Genomic DNA, 15,451 nt, shown 5'->3' on the forward strand with positions numbered 1-15,451 from the left:
ATAGAATATTCTTGCCCCCTCGGGATTGAAATCGAAATGAGATAGAGGAAATGCAATATTAAGCTAGATTTGATCAAATCATAACAAAAAAAAGTTCATGATGATAGATAAGAGATTAAGACCAAAAAGTGACCACCAAGCAATGAAGATATGCCCCAATTTGACTAGGTTTGACCAAGAAAGATAAAGCATAAGAATTAGGTCAAAGAAAGAAGAAAGATGAAATAGAAATGAAAGCGAAGAGTGAAAGAAAGTAAAAATGAAGAAATGATGATTGCCCCAACAAGATTCAAAGATTAAGCCTCAATAGGTCAACCAACTACATAGAAGAAGGAAGAAATTTTGACTAGCATGATGAACCCGAATTTGGATTTCAATCCCAAAAATGGATCCAGGATGTCAAGAGTAGAAAAGATAGGTCAAAAGCATAGATAAGATGATAAGATAGAAAAGAGACGAGAAATAGGAAAGAAGAGATAAGATCAAGAATCGACAAGAGAAGGATGAATGCAGTGAGCCGACACGTCTTCTCAACATGCAAAATGCAAAGCTAAGCTAGAATGAACCCTAGAATGCAAGCTGGTATGAAAGGTGCAATTGCAAGGGTTACATAAGTAGGTCCTTGTTTTTATGATCGAGCCTTATTAGGGACATCGGAAGATCAGGCAATCATCATTGGCATAAACTATGAGGATATGAATATGATCTATATCATATAGAATGTGGGAACCCAACCTATGCATCAAAGACATAGGTCAAGATGACTACACAATTAGATTCCCTAGGTTTAATATAACAAGATTACACCTGTATCAAGGCATAAGTGCCAGCATAACCCCCGAATGCGGTTTTGCAAAAAAAAGGCAAGGATGATACATTGTAGGTCCAAAGTGTCAAGTAGGACAAGCATGAATGCTCTCAACACCTTAGACTGACAAAGCATACCCACAAGCAAAAAGAAAGTAAAATATGCCCCATGCCCCCAGTCTTCTAGTCCAGGACATCCTTGAGAGACTATTAGGGAGGGAACACTCAATAAAGAAATCATCATAAACAACACTCAAAGAAAGATAAAGTTCATCAGAGCTCAACAAGTTTAATGTTTAAGTGTGTGCGTGTGTAAGTCACATGGCCATTTCCTCAAGACTTGATTCTGATTGTGAGAAATATCGCAACATCGGAGATTGTAGGTAGACTATCTGAAAAGGGTTGAGAAACACTTGATGTCAAAGGGGTAGTGTTGAGAAACATTGTTTTGTAAGTTGCCAAAGAAACCCTAATGCACAAGGAGACCTCAATAGGCTAAGCAGTTGTGCCCTTGAGATGAGGACAAGAAAAAATTTGAGATAGGAAATGTGTTGCAGAGTGAATGGATGAGACTGATAGACATAGGTGCAAGGGTCTGAAGTAGCACTTGTTTCTAGGTTTTCACCGCTTGGCAGATTTTTTCAGGACTTTTTTCAATTTTTTTTTGTATTTTTTGATTTTTTTGGTGATGCATCAAAGTGCCTATTGCTAGGCTTTCACTAAGATGATCATTTTTTAAGGACATTTTCTAATATTTTAAGGATTTTTTATGAATTTTTTGTATAAAAATGTGTGTACAAAAAGTGTCACACATTGCTACAGTTCTTTGTAAGTTGTGTTGGTCCTAAGAATCAGTTTGTAGTGTCCCGATTGGCAAAGGTGCGGTTCGCAGGTAGATTATGGGCAGGATGGATACAAAAATGCTTCAGTAAGATACCCATACGAATGAGAGAGGCTATCAAGAGGTACCGTACGATGACAAAGATGTGTCCAACTGAGCTTAGAAGTCCGTATGGTAATAGGAGACAATACGGTGTCCAAGAGAATGTCCGTATGGAGGTGTTTGGAAGGTCTCTGAGATATCCGTATGGTTAAAGTGAGCAGTTATGAAGGCTGTACGCCAAGGGAGAAAGCCGTACGGGAATGTGAAGTGGGAAATTCGTACGTTGACTTGAAGTCTGTACGGTAGTGAATGGAAGGGAGCCGTACGATGGGGGAAACACAATGTCCATACGGTAGGGGTAAGGAACACAACATCCATACGATGGGAGTAAGGAATTATAAGCCGTACGATATGAAAGGAATAAAAAGTCGTATGGTAGCTTGGTAAGCTGTACGATTAGAGGAGGCAATACTGTTACTTAGTTGGAATTTCAGAGACGTCTGGACGGGTAGAAGATGAGGAAAATCAAGACGGAAGGAGATTGGAACAGAACGGGATTCGCACACAGTGACAGGAACCCAACAATGTAGGCACATACACAGAATGTGGACTAAACTACACAACTAGAAAGAGTCGAATGCAAATATTGAATACCACCAAAAGATAATGCAAGATACACAGAGACGAGCACCAACGGAATTGGATGAGGGCTGAATCCCACCGAAACCGCGCCAGCCAAATAGGGAAGGTCTTTCACTTCCGAAATGGCGAACAATGTCGAACTCCAACAAGAATCCGTAGTACAAAGAGATATAATCCAAAAGCATACATACAACTTTCTACAAGCCTTGCTTAAATACCCATTGAGAAAAACTTTCCGAGGGTGTACAAAGTTAGCCGACGGCAACACAAACTACGAAAACTAAATAAAAATGGGTTCGAGATAAAATAAATCAATTGGCCCGTTACAAAGATTAAATGAGTACATTTATTTTATGACGGGGACATTACAGTCCTCCCATCCCAAAATTTGCTTGTCCTCAAGCAAGTGCAGTGCAGGGTGCTGGAGGATGTGTTCACCTTCCCACATTGCGTCATCCAGCGGTAGATGTCGCCAATGTACCAAGTACTCCCTGACGGTTCGGTTCCGCAAGACCTTTTTGTGCACTTTGAGAATCTCAGCAGGTTCTAGAATGAGTTTCCCCTCCTCATTGAGTGGTGGAAGGTTAGTAGTGACGGTAATGTTTTGCTCGATAGCCTTCTTCAGACAAGAGTCGTGGAAGACATTGTGAATGTGGCTACCCTTCGGAAGCTCCAATTCATACGCTACCTCAGCAATGCGACAGATCACGCAGTAGGAACCATAAAACTGTGGCTTTAGTTTCTCCTTCCCCGTTTCCTTTAATGAGTACTGTCAGTATGGCTGAAGCCGGAGATAGACCAGATCCCCCACTTCAAAATTCCTCTCTATCCGATGTCTGTCGACGTACACCTTCTGTCGCTTTTCTGTCTGCTGCAGGTTTTCTTTCAAGCTCCTCAAAATGTCTTGCCCCTCCTGAAGCCAATTCTTCGCCCTTGGAGCACGCCTGTCGCCCAGAATTGTATCGATGAAGGAGAGTGGTTTGTGCTCGTAGAGAGCTTTGAACAGCGCCATCCCGATTGACATGTGATACATGGTATTGTAGCAATACTCCCCGAGATGGATCCATTTTACCCACGCGCGTTGTTGTGCCGAGACGTAGTTCCGTAGGTAGCCTTCGAGCCATTTGTTCACAATTTCCGTTTGACCATCCATCTACGGGTGGTAACTCGTGCTCGGTGATAATTTAGTCCCTGCCATTCGAAATAGTTATGTCCAGAAGCTACTGACAAATCGTCCATCCCAATCGCTAACGATGTTTCGGGGTAACTCGTGCAGGCGAAAGACTTCTTGGAAAAACAGTTCGGCAACTTGTACAGCCTGAAGGTCCGAGGGAATGGCGAAGAAGTGAGCATACTTTGTCAGTCTATCAACCACCATGAAGATGCAGTCCTTCCCGTTCACCTTAGGAAGATCTGTTATGAAGTCCATTGATATACTTTCCCACTTATGTTCGGGAATTGGCAAAGGCTGTAACAGTCCGGTGGGAAGAGTGTGTTCGGACTTGTTTTGTTGGCAAATTGTACATTCTCTGACATGTTGCAACATATCCCCTTTCAGTCCCTTCCATGAAAATCTCTCTCGAACACTTCTGTAGGTTTTAAGGAAGCCGAGATGTCCAGCCAGAGGGGAGTTGTGCACCTCCTTCAGGATCTTTTGCTTCAGTTTGGATTATGGTACCATGTATATTCGATCTTTATAGTAGATGATATCATCCACCACTTTGTACCGATCATCATGGATGTGGCCATCCATTATCTCACAGGCAAATGTATTCTTGGAATATTCTACCAACAGTTGTAACTTCCAGTCAGCTGAGATCTGGTCTAGTGAGCAGATGGGTTTTTTGGACAAGACATCTGCAACAACATTGTTCTTCCCTTTTACATATTCAATGTCGAAATCAAAAGACTGAACTTTTCTTACCCACTTTTGCTGCCGTTCATTCAAGTCCCGTTGCTCCAGGAAATATCTCAAGCTGTTGTGATCCATACGGACAACAAACTTGGCACCAACCAGATACTGTCGGAACTTGGTCAATGCATGGAATACAAGCGTCCTGCTAGTGTAAGCTTTTGGTTCTCATAGGCGATGGGGTGTCTGTCCTGCATCAGAACCGCTCCAATGCCCTCCCTGGACGCGTCGCATTCCAAAACGAACGGTCGGGTGAAGTCAGGCAGTGCCAAAACTGGGCAAGTGCTCATGGCCTCTTTCTTATCAAATGTGAGTTGTGCTTCTTCGTTCCACTGGAAAGCCCCTTTCTTTGTCAGATCCGTTAAAGGCGCACTGAGCTGAGAAAAACCTTTGACAAATCTTCTGTAGTAACTGCACAATTCGAAGATCCCTCGCAAATCCGTGAGTGATTTTGGGGGAGGCCAGTTGAGGATAGCCTGAATCTTTTCCTGATGCACTTGAACCCCGTATTGACTAACAACATGCCCCAAGTACAATATCTCTATCATCCCAAACTCATGTTTGGACTGTTTGGCGAACAAGGACTGCTCCATGATACTCAGTACCTCGTTCAGATGCTTCAGGTGCTCCTCCCATGTCCTGTTATAAATAAGATCATAAAAGAATACCAATAGATACTTACGCAACTATCTGTTGAAGATGCGGTTCATGCATGACTGAAATGTGGCAGGTGCGTTGGTCAGACCGAATGGCATGACCAAGAACTCAATGTCTGTAGTGGCAGCGGAAGGCCGTTTTCTCCACATCCTTCCTCATTCGGATCTAATGGTATCCAGAATGAAGATCTATTTCTGAAAAATAGACAGTGCCATGTAGTTCATCCAGTAGCTCATCTATCCTCAGGATGGGGTACCTGTTCTTTATTGCCCTTTTGTTTAGGGTGCGATAGTCCACACACATGCGCAATGTTGCGTCCTTCTTCTTGACCAACACCTGGATGACGCAAACGAGCTAGAACTAGGACGGATCCATCCCTTCTCAAGCAACTCCTGAATCGTCCATTCAATCTCATCCTTGAATTTCTTGGGATGGCGGTATGGAGTGGTTATGACTGGTTTTGCCCTTGATTCCAACTCTATTGTGTGTTCAAACCCCCGATGCGGTGGTATGCGAGGTGGAATATCCATGAAAACTTTTTCATGCCTACTTAAAATATCCTGAAGCTCATCATCCTATGTAGGTGTTTTGGTGCCCCTTCATAGGTTCCGCCAAGATAAAACAATGTGCAGCCCACTCAACATCATTGCGCTGCAAGATTGCCTCCATCCGATGCGCAGAAATTTCCTTCGGACCTTCATTTGCCATCCCTCGCAGGACAACCTTCTTTCCATCAACCACAAAAGTGAAGTCCATTCGCTTGAAACTCTTTGTGTACTCATCAAGCGTCTCCATCCACTGTATACCAAGAATGACTTCCATGTCGGCAAGATCCACTATGAAAAAGTCCTCCGTCATCGTGTGATTCGCTATCGTGATGCTCAACTAAGGAACAAGGTGCGTGCATGGCAGGAAAGTCGCTCCGACAACCTTGACCTAAAAGCTTGTGTTTGCTTCCGTAGCGAGACTTCTGCACTTTACCAAGGATGAGTTTATGAAGTTCAAAAAGTCTCCACTATCCAACATTACCTTGACCCTTTGTCCTTGAAGGTTACTCCGTACACGGAAAACTGTGCACCTCGGATTGCCCGCCAAAGCAATGGATCCCCCGCACTGTACCAAGGTGGCAATCCTCTCCGTTTGGTTTAAACTGGCCATGTTGGTGTCACCGCTAGGTTGGATATCTTCCACTAGCATTTCCTCTTGTTCCTATTCATCCTCTTCATCGGACATTACCTCGATGTAATGGATCTTCCCCTTCTTGAGGCATCGGTGGCCAGGCTTCCAAGGCCCCTTGCAATTGAAACACAACTTCTTCCTTCGAAGTTCTTGTCGGGAAGCTTCATCTAATGATGGCTTCTTTGGCAGAGGTTTGTCTCTCGGAAACGTTGGCAGTTTCGGATGCGACTTCGGGAGGATGAGGATGATGCCGACGACGATGCCATGCTTCATGCCTTACTGATTGCTTCCGATAGGTTTGACGAATCGAATCGCTTCACCCAACCCTTCAGTGGTTCTGCCAACCTGTCCATGAAGAGCACGACCCGCCTTCTCTCGGAGATGTCCATGACCAACATGGAAAGTCTCTAAAATTCTGCAATGAATTGATCTACCGATCCAGTTTGCTTCAGTTGTGCCAAATTTTTGAAATTGAGCTCGAGGTCGTTTCCATCAAATTGTTCTATTAATCTCTTCGTAAACTCCGCATAGGACTTAATTTGATCATGCCCTAGTGTGATCGTGTCGTGGTGCTACCATTCGTGTGCAATGCCCTCCAAGTGCAATGCGACAAATTTGATCACTTCTTCTTCAGGCATAGGATTTAGTTGGAAGTAGGTGTCGGCTTTCATCACCCACGCTTGCGCTGAAATGGAGCCCGAACCATCAAATGGAGATAGGGTCACCGTACTCAATTTTCTCCTGAGATCATCATTAAAATATCCTCCTTTGTTTCCACCTCCTGAGTATCTCATCCTCAGATCTACATAGTCTTTGTAGGAAATATCCTCTTTAAGGTTTGCATTTCTCCAATCCTCTCTTATCTCTTCGAAAGTTGGTAGTCTCTCCTCGTGATGTGTTTCCGTTCGTGGTGGGAAAATCGGCATGGAAGGTCGAGAGCGTGCTGGTTGAGGGTGTGGTTTACCCAAAGTAACAAGAATCGGAATCGGATCGGAATCGGCAAGGCCGAATCGAATCGTGAATCGGCAATGAATCGGCAATGAATTGGCAAATTTGAAAAAACCCTTTAAATTTAAAGATTTTAACAATTTAGAACTTATTTCATGCACCCTTTATTGAATATAACTTAAACACACTATAACATCATCAAATAGAAGTTAAAACTTAACATACATAAACATGGAACATAAAATCCATCACATATGTAACTATGTTATCTAAAATGTAAATAGTAGGCTAGCTGAAGTAAATAGAAATCAAATGATCACAATGATTTAAATCATAGAATGTATGTAAGATGATCCATAAGACATCAAATCATAAATGTATGTAAGAATCTAAGATGAAGATCCATGAAAGTTTGAAACATATGTCTATCAATGATTCAGTATCAATATCTGTAAACAAAATATAAAAACAAGGCTCCAGCTCAAGCTTCAGACTCATAGTCATCATCATCATCCTCAACATCATCCTGAAGCTCGGCTGCAGCCTCAGCCTCAGCCTCTGAGTATCCAGTCTGCCTAGTAGCAAGGCGTCTAATGTAGGTCCTAGAGGACTGCCGAGCCATATCTCCCGCATGTAAGATGGGCTCATGAACGTCGCTAGGGCCTGTGCCTGTGCGTGCACGTGTGCGTCTACCAATGCCTGAAGAACGTGCTCTAGCTGCCTCAGCCTCTATATCCACCTGGTCAACCCACACACGGTCTTCCTCAGTGAAGACTGGATCCACAACCTCTGTGAGCCACTCTGATTCTGGATCAATCTCCTCTAGAATGATCGGAGAGGAGTCAGTGCCCAAAATCTGTCTGATCCTAAGACGGAGGTTGTAATGAACAAAGACAATATCATTCAACTTCTGCACTGTCAACCTGTTTCTCCTCTTCGAATGGATGTGCTCGAACATGGACCAACTGCGCTCACATCCAGAAGCGCTGCTTGGCTGACTCAGAATACGAATGGCAATTTTTTGAAGTTTTGGGGTTGTGGCCCCAAACATTTGCCACCATCTATCTGCAATAAGGGAAAAATTGAAAATAGAAACAATTAGTCTCATTTACAAATTACAAGTTAACTCTAAAATTACATAATCAACTTTAAGATTAGAATCTAGATTCATGAACATTGAATATATTATTTAATTTTTACCTGGCTATAGTGTTGTCTGAGCATTTATGGCCATCCTGCTAGAGAAAAGTGGCCCCTCTTTATTGTTGAACTGGTCTAGCTCAACAATCGCAGCAGCGCTATCTTCATCGCTACTCAACCTCTGAATCACTGTGTATAAGCCAGTGAGAACCTCCGCATCCGCCTTGAACTCAGGACGGAAACGATATGCCGGATTCAGAAAGTAAGCTGCTGCATGGATGGGTCGATGGAGCTGATTCTGCCATCTCCTATCGATGATGTCCCAAATAGGGCCATACCTCTCCTGCACTCCTGCATATTGGGCTCTGATGGCCTCCTTGGCCCTATCCATGCCCTCATAAATGTAGCCCATAGAGGGCTTCTCCCCATCAGCAGTTCGTAGCAAAGCTACAAGGGGCTCCGTGACCTACATATAAAGTAAAACAAAAAACTTGAGTCAAAACTTAAATATAAAATAATATAACTTAAAGTAAAAGTAAAATACTAAATGTTAAATTGCAATAAATTTACCTGCAGGATTTCTCTAGCGGGTTTCCAAAAACCATCCTCATCAAATATGCAATCCGCCACATCTATCCCTACAGTGGTCGTAGCATAGGAAGAGGAAATCCACTCCCGCCCAACAAACATGCTCCTCAATTCATCCCTTGATGTCAACAAGGACTGCAAGGTGATGAAATTCGAGGCAAACCTCGTGATACCTGGGCGAGCTAACTCTTTTCCTTCTGTGTACTTCCTCATTGTGCTAAGGACAAATGAATGATTATAAATGAATTTGCATATGTTTTTGGCCCTTTCCACACATGACTTGACAAACTCAAGTTTGCCAATTTCCTCCAACATGAGGTCAATGCAATGTGCCGCACAAGGGGACCAAAATATGGTGGGGTGCCTCTCCATCAAAAGTTTACCTACAACAATTTTAAGTCAATTAGAAATTCAAATTTCAAAATTCAAATAAATTTATTTTCAAAACTTGAAAAGTTAAAAGTTTACCTGCAGCAACATAACTTGCTGCATTATCCGTCACCACCTGGATCACATTTTGTTCTCCCACCTCTGCTATGACTTCCTCAATAGCCTCACATAAGTATGTGGCATTTTTTACATGTGCGGAAGCATCAATGGATTTGATGAACATGGTATATCCTACAAGTAACAAAACAACGAATTAGAATATTAAAATTAAATGGATCATCAACAAATTAGCATTCAACAAATCAAAATTTACAATTATGTATGTAGGAAAGTAGAATGATCAATTACCTCCACAGGATACAAGAAAATTGAGGAGTGTTCTATTCCTCCTATCTATCCAACCATCAGTCATGATGGTGCCCTTTGCAATCCACTCCTTTCGGTTCTCCTCGAGCTCAGCCCTCATGTCCTCTACCATCTCATCCAAGAGGTATCCGCTCAACTCAGCCTCAGTTGGGGCTTTAAACCCCGGACCACAAATAGCAACCGCGTCTATCATGTTCTGCCAATAAGGAGCCCTGTCACAAATAAAAATTTAGATGTCAAAGACTCAAATTATAAAACAAGTAAATATAATTAAAGTTTTACTTTTACTTTTAATTTTAACTTTAAAGAAAACAACGAAAAAAGAATCAATTACCTGGCTGCAATAAATGGAATGTTGCAAAAGTACCAAAATTTGCATATCTCCTTTCTGGCAGCATCATGAATTTCCTTGTTCAAACCCATGCCCTCAAGCGTGGGTTGGGAACCAGGAGTAGTGCAGGGCACAAAGTAACTATCCATTCTGTTTTTCCGCACTCTAGGCTGCAATAGGTTGGTGTGGGACTCTGTCTCAGTATGTGACCGACTAGCACCAGCACGAGCAGAAGAACTAGGATAAAAAGGAGGCCTAGAAGAACCCTCTCCAACACAACCTACAGATGCAGAAGCTGATGCAGATGCAGATGTGGATGCGGCTGCAGATGCGGATGCGGGAACATGGGAGCCAATACCCCTTAACCCTTCAAGTTGCATTTTCCTATTGGCTTTGTCTTTTTCAATTTTTTCTAATGCCATTAAGCAAGTGCGTTTTGCCTCAGGAGTTTGGTGAGTGCAAATTGTAACATCGTGTCCAGGTATAGCAGCAATGTGGTATTTCAATCTATAAATACCCCCAGAAGTTATTTTTTCTTTACAAAAAATACATTTTGTTTGATATTTGGTTCTTCCAGGAAACTCTTCGTTATATTTCCAACATTCATCTTTTCTACCCATTGCGAATTTGCAAAAAATGAAAGCAAAGGCTGCTGCAATAAAAATTTATATGTAAAATATCAAAGTTTGAAGCTAATAAAAGCTACAAAACAACAAACCCTAGTTTGCAACTTAGTAAAAATAAAGAACATTCAAGATCTAAACTAAAAATCTTGAAAACTATAAAAATTTAACAAAAAATGCATAATACACTAACATGCAAAAAAAAAAAGAGCACTTACCTCTTGCAAATGAGTTGAGGAGTGTTGAGATTGGCTCCCTAATGCTCCCAATGCAATTGATGGCCTCCCCAAATGGATTGCTGATCTCTTTTGTGCTCTTTCTTCTTGCCGGTTAGAAACCTATGGCTTTTCTTTTCTCTTCTTCTCTCTCACTTTTCCTCTCTTCTACTCATGTTAAATAAATAGAAGGCCCTTTAGGGTTATAACAAAGAGAAATGGTCAAAAACAAAGTAAAAAAACCAAGCAATTTTTTAAAATTTTACAACTCTATACTTTATTGGCCGCGGGCGATTCCTGCCGAGTTTTTCAGGCGATTCATGCGATTTTTTGCCTGAATCGCCTGAATCGGCGATTCACTTGAAGAAATCGGCAATGGCGATTTCCGACTCCAAAAAAATCGCCATTGCTGAATCTAATCGCCGAATCGCCGATTCAGGCGATTTTATGGCGATTCTCGTTACTCTGGGTTTACCCGATATTGAGTCCGTGCTATGCCCATTTTGTTCACCAGATATTTTGTTCTCCGCTAATTTCTTGAGGGTTTCCTCCATGAGTCGCTGCGTATCTATGATCTATGTTTGATTCCGGGCAAGTTCCCTCAGAAGTGACACAAGTTCGGCACCGGTTGGTTCAGCCATTCGATCAACGGAATACGTCCTTCTTCTCTTTCGGCTATAAACTCTCATTCACCATCCAAAGGTTAGCAAGATCGGAGAGCTCTAATACGACTGTAGTGTCTCAACTGGCAAAGGTGCGGTTTGCAGGTAGATTATGGGCAGGATGGATACAAAAATGCTTCAGTAAGATACCTATACGAATGAGAGAGGCTATCAGGAGGTACTGTACGGTCACAAAGATGTGTCCAACTGAGCTTAGAAATTCGTACAGTAATAGGAGACAGTACGGTGTCTAAGAGAATGTTTGTACGGAGGTGTTTGGAAGGTCTCTGAGATATCCGTACGGTGAAAGTGAGTAGGTATGAAGGCCATATGCCAAGGGAGAAAGCCGTACGGGAATGTGAAGTCGGAAATCCGTACATTGACTTGAAGTCCATACGGTAGTGAATGGAAGGAAGTTGTACTGTGGGGGAAACACAACGTCTGTACGGTGGGAGTAAGGAATTATAAGCCATACGGTATGAAAGGAATAATAAGTCGTATGGTAGCTTGGTAAGCCATACGATTAGAGGAGGCAGTATTGTTACTTAGTTGGAATTTTAGAGACGTCTGGACGGGTAGCAAATGAGAGAAATCAGGACGGAAGGAGAGTGGAACAGAATGGGATTTGCACACAGTGACAGGAACTCAACGATGCAGGCACATACACAAAATGTGGACTAAACTACACAATTGGAAAGATAGAGTCGAATGCAAATATTGAATACCACCAGAGGATAATGCAAGATACACAGAGACGAGCACCAACGGAATAGGGTGAGGGCTGAGTCCCACCGAAACCGCGCCAACCAAATAGGGAAGGTCTTTCACTTCCGAAATGGCGAACAATGCCGAACTCCAACAGGAATCTGCAGCATAAAGAGATAAAATCCAAAAGCATACCTACAACTTTCTACAAGCCGCACTTAAATACCCATCGGGAAAAACTTTCCGAGGGTGTACAAAGTTAGTCGACGGTGACACAAACTACGAAAACTAAATAAAAATGGGTTCGAGATAAAATAAATCAATCGGCTCGTTAAATGAGTACATTTATTTTATGATGGGGACATTACACAGTCTTAGTTTGTGAGAGTCTTCTCCTCCTAAGGGTCGACCTTATTTAACCTTCTTATAAAATTTTAATGCAAAGATCATGTTATTGAAGTCGTGGACTAATTTTCATGTATTATCGGCTTCTATTGTGTGTGTTATCTGTTAAGGCTCAAGGAGACTTTTTGGTGCATCACCATAGTTTAGATTTCATTTTTATTATCCTTCTATCCCTTTTCCTCATAAAAAATTTAAGTTTAAGAGCTTAAGTTGAAATCATCTCATAGGAACTAGCCTAGAACCTAGAGATTTACTCCAATTTTGGGTGACCCACAGACCTAGGAGTATTTCTATGTTTCTCGAAGTGACTGGGTTTTAGAACTTAGTCCGGGTGCAACTTTTAGAGATAATAGTTCCACAGATTTAAAAGTGTCATATAATTTCACTCAATCCTCTTGTTACACATGAACATCATTTCAGGATGTTCGTCACTTGCGTTCAAATCTCATCTCCATCAGTTGTTGCTACATCCGAATCCAATGTCGAATCTATGGCTTCTAGGGATTCTATGCACCAAGGCATCAAAATCAGTTTTCCAAATCCAGCACATTGATACAAATTTCTACCAAACATCATCCTTGTTTGTATAGTCTTCATATTGTAGACGGGGAAGGTACTATTCAGGGTGTTTGTGATGACATCCAAAATCAACATTTATATCCCCACATATACATCTTTCACAAGGAGCATTGAGTAGTATCTAAAGACATCATCATGGGCAATGCTGTCCTTCATTTTGTAATCACAAAATGAAGTCAACACTACAAAACTTTTCCAATTTTCATATTTCTCTAAGATATCTCACTATATGATTGACAAAAATTGATCAATTAATCTTTCCCCCATTCATATAGTGTGTCTTTTACAGAATGTTCTCGTCAAGTCATTATTTTTAAGTTTGATAACCTATACTTGATTTTTGAGGCCTTCAAAGTCTTTTTTTGCATTTTAGCATGTTTGTTTAGATTGCTCTTTCATCTTTTTGGGCTTAATCGAGATTGTTAATCAAAATATATTAAGGTTTAAGTGCATGTGTAATAGGGTTTTAGAACCCCAATATCTTATAATTTGATGTTATGTTGCACTTTTTGAAATATATGACTTAAAATTTACAATATGGTTTTTAAGTTATATGGTTGCACTTTTTGATAATTTAAGTCATTTAAGTTATAAAATGCACTTTTAAATCTAATATGATGTTATATTGCACTTTATCGTTATAACTTAAATCACTAAAGTGAAAATCTCACTTTTTCAACCCATTACACATGACACATAAAATATTATGGATAAATATGCAGTGGACCCCCAAAAGTGAGTTTCACTTAAGTGAATCAATTAAAAATGTGCAAAGTAGAAACTCCAAGTATGTGTAAGTTATTTAAACATGTAGTTGCACCCAAAAAGTCCAATTTTGCTTGTATTTCTTCACTCCAAAGGCAAATGATACCTTTTCGAGTCAACTACATATTGCATATAACACATTTTGAATATTCAATGTGTATTTAACTTCAAAAACCACATTTGGCTTGCCAAAAACTACTTGTTTTCTATCAAAACAACTTGGCTGGGTGGTTTTTAATGTATTCTAAATATGTAAATGATCATGAAAACCCCGATTTACTCATTTACATATAAAATGAAATATGTAATCCACTCAGAAAAGTGCGACCAGCACTATGCTTGGATTTATATGCAACAAAGCAACATGTAAATGGTTTTGAAAAGTGTGATTGGGCATCTACACGCAAAGTGCAATGTGTAAATGATTTTCAAAACCACAATCTGCACTTCACAAGTGTTTTTAAAGCATGTAAGTGACCATGAAAAGTGTGATTTGCATGGGGAATCAAATATACAATATGCATTGTGTTATGAAAACTGTGATTTTCCTAAAGCCATTCATTTCCAAAGTGTAAATGGGCTGGAAAAGCCTGATTTTTACGAATTGCGTGCATTTCAGCATGATTTCTTCACTTCTTTTGGGCGTTTGAATATATATGTGCTTTCTCATTGCATATACACTCATTTTAAATATGCATTGTGGTTTGCAAACCCCAATTTGCTTATGCATCTCAACGTTGTGCTCTTATCATGCATTTAACACGTAATTGCTCATCTAAAACCTTATTTTGGGTGTTTTGAAGGAAAATTGCATAGTAACACAGGGATGCGTCCCCCCCCCCCCCCCCCCTTTTGCCCCACATCCTGGAGACGGAGACACACGTTTGGGCATTTGAGTATATATGTGCTTTCTCATTGCATATACACTCTATTTTAAATATGCATTGTGGCTTGCAAAACCCAATTTGCTTATGCATCTCAACATCGTGCTCTTATCATTCCATTTAACACATGTAATTGCTCATCTAAAACCTTATTTTGGGTGTTTGAAGGAAAATTGCATAGTAACACGGGGACACGTCTTGGAGATGTGGATGCACTGGGGACTTGGGGACTCCTTTTCGCCGTCCCCAACAGCACCACCTCTGCCGAGGAGACCCCTCGGTGTTGATTATTTGCTTATTCGACTATTTATGTTCAATGTACTATGTTCCAATTCAATGTAATGTTCAAGTATTTATTATTTTACATCTTTATATCCTATGTGGCAATACATCTTTTCATAACTAGCATTTTAAGTACCATATGTATAGTATATACAACCCCTCTCGTCCCCCACCACCATCCCCCCACCATCCCCAAATTAAGGCCCCTCTATCCCACTGTCCCAGAAACTTGTCCCCCCATTCTACCGTCCCCCCGCCCTCTAGGGCGGTGTAACTATGCAAAAATGTTACATGTATAGTGAAAGATCCTTGATGGATCTCTTCTGCTGATCTGCTGTAATTTTATATTTTAAAATCTGTTTTCTTGTTTACTTATGTTTTCTTGTAGAACTAGACAGAAGTGCAGAAAGGTTTGTTTTTTATGGTTTTATAACATAGAAAGGAATAGGGAACAACAATCATGAAACAAGATTGAAATAAATAAAGTA

General features: G+C 40.9%; 2 protein-coding genes across 3 annotated transcripts in view; one reads left to right on the forward strand and one right to left on the reverse strand.

The window, feature by feature from the left end:
* LOC149574757 (uncharacterized) overlaps positions 1-15,451 on the forward strand; it is a 62,830-nt gene that overhangs the window by 35,237 nt on the left and 12,142 nt on the right. The gene's annotated exons all lie outside the window — the stretch shown is intronic.
* Positions 7,959-10,667, reverse strand: LOC149574758 (uncharacterized). The gene is made up of 6 exons (XM_089812312.1): positions 9,847-10,667; positions 9,495-9,724; positions 9,225-9,377; positions 8,739-9,139; positions 8,229-8,634; positions 7,959-8,093 (listed from the first exon to the last, which is right to left on the reverse strand). The coding sequence occupies exons 1-5, from the start codon at positions 10,461-10,463 to the stop codon at positions 8,233-8,235; spliced, it is 1,803 nt and encodes a 600-aa protein (XP_089668438.1). The 5' UTR covers positions 10,464-10,667; the 3' UTR covers positions 7,959-8,093; positions 8,229-8,232.

The sequence above is a fragment of the Cupressus sempervirens genome, chromosome 2, assembly GCF_028749045.1.
Source record: "Cupressus sempervirens isolate cs-2001-9-10 chromosome 2, ASM2874904v1, whole genome shotgun sequence".
In the NCBI taxonomy this organism is placed as follows: Eukaryota; Viridiplantae; Streptophyta; class Pinopsida; order Cupressales; family Cupressaceae; genus Cupressus; species Cupressus sempervirens.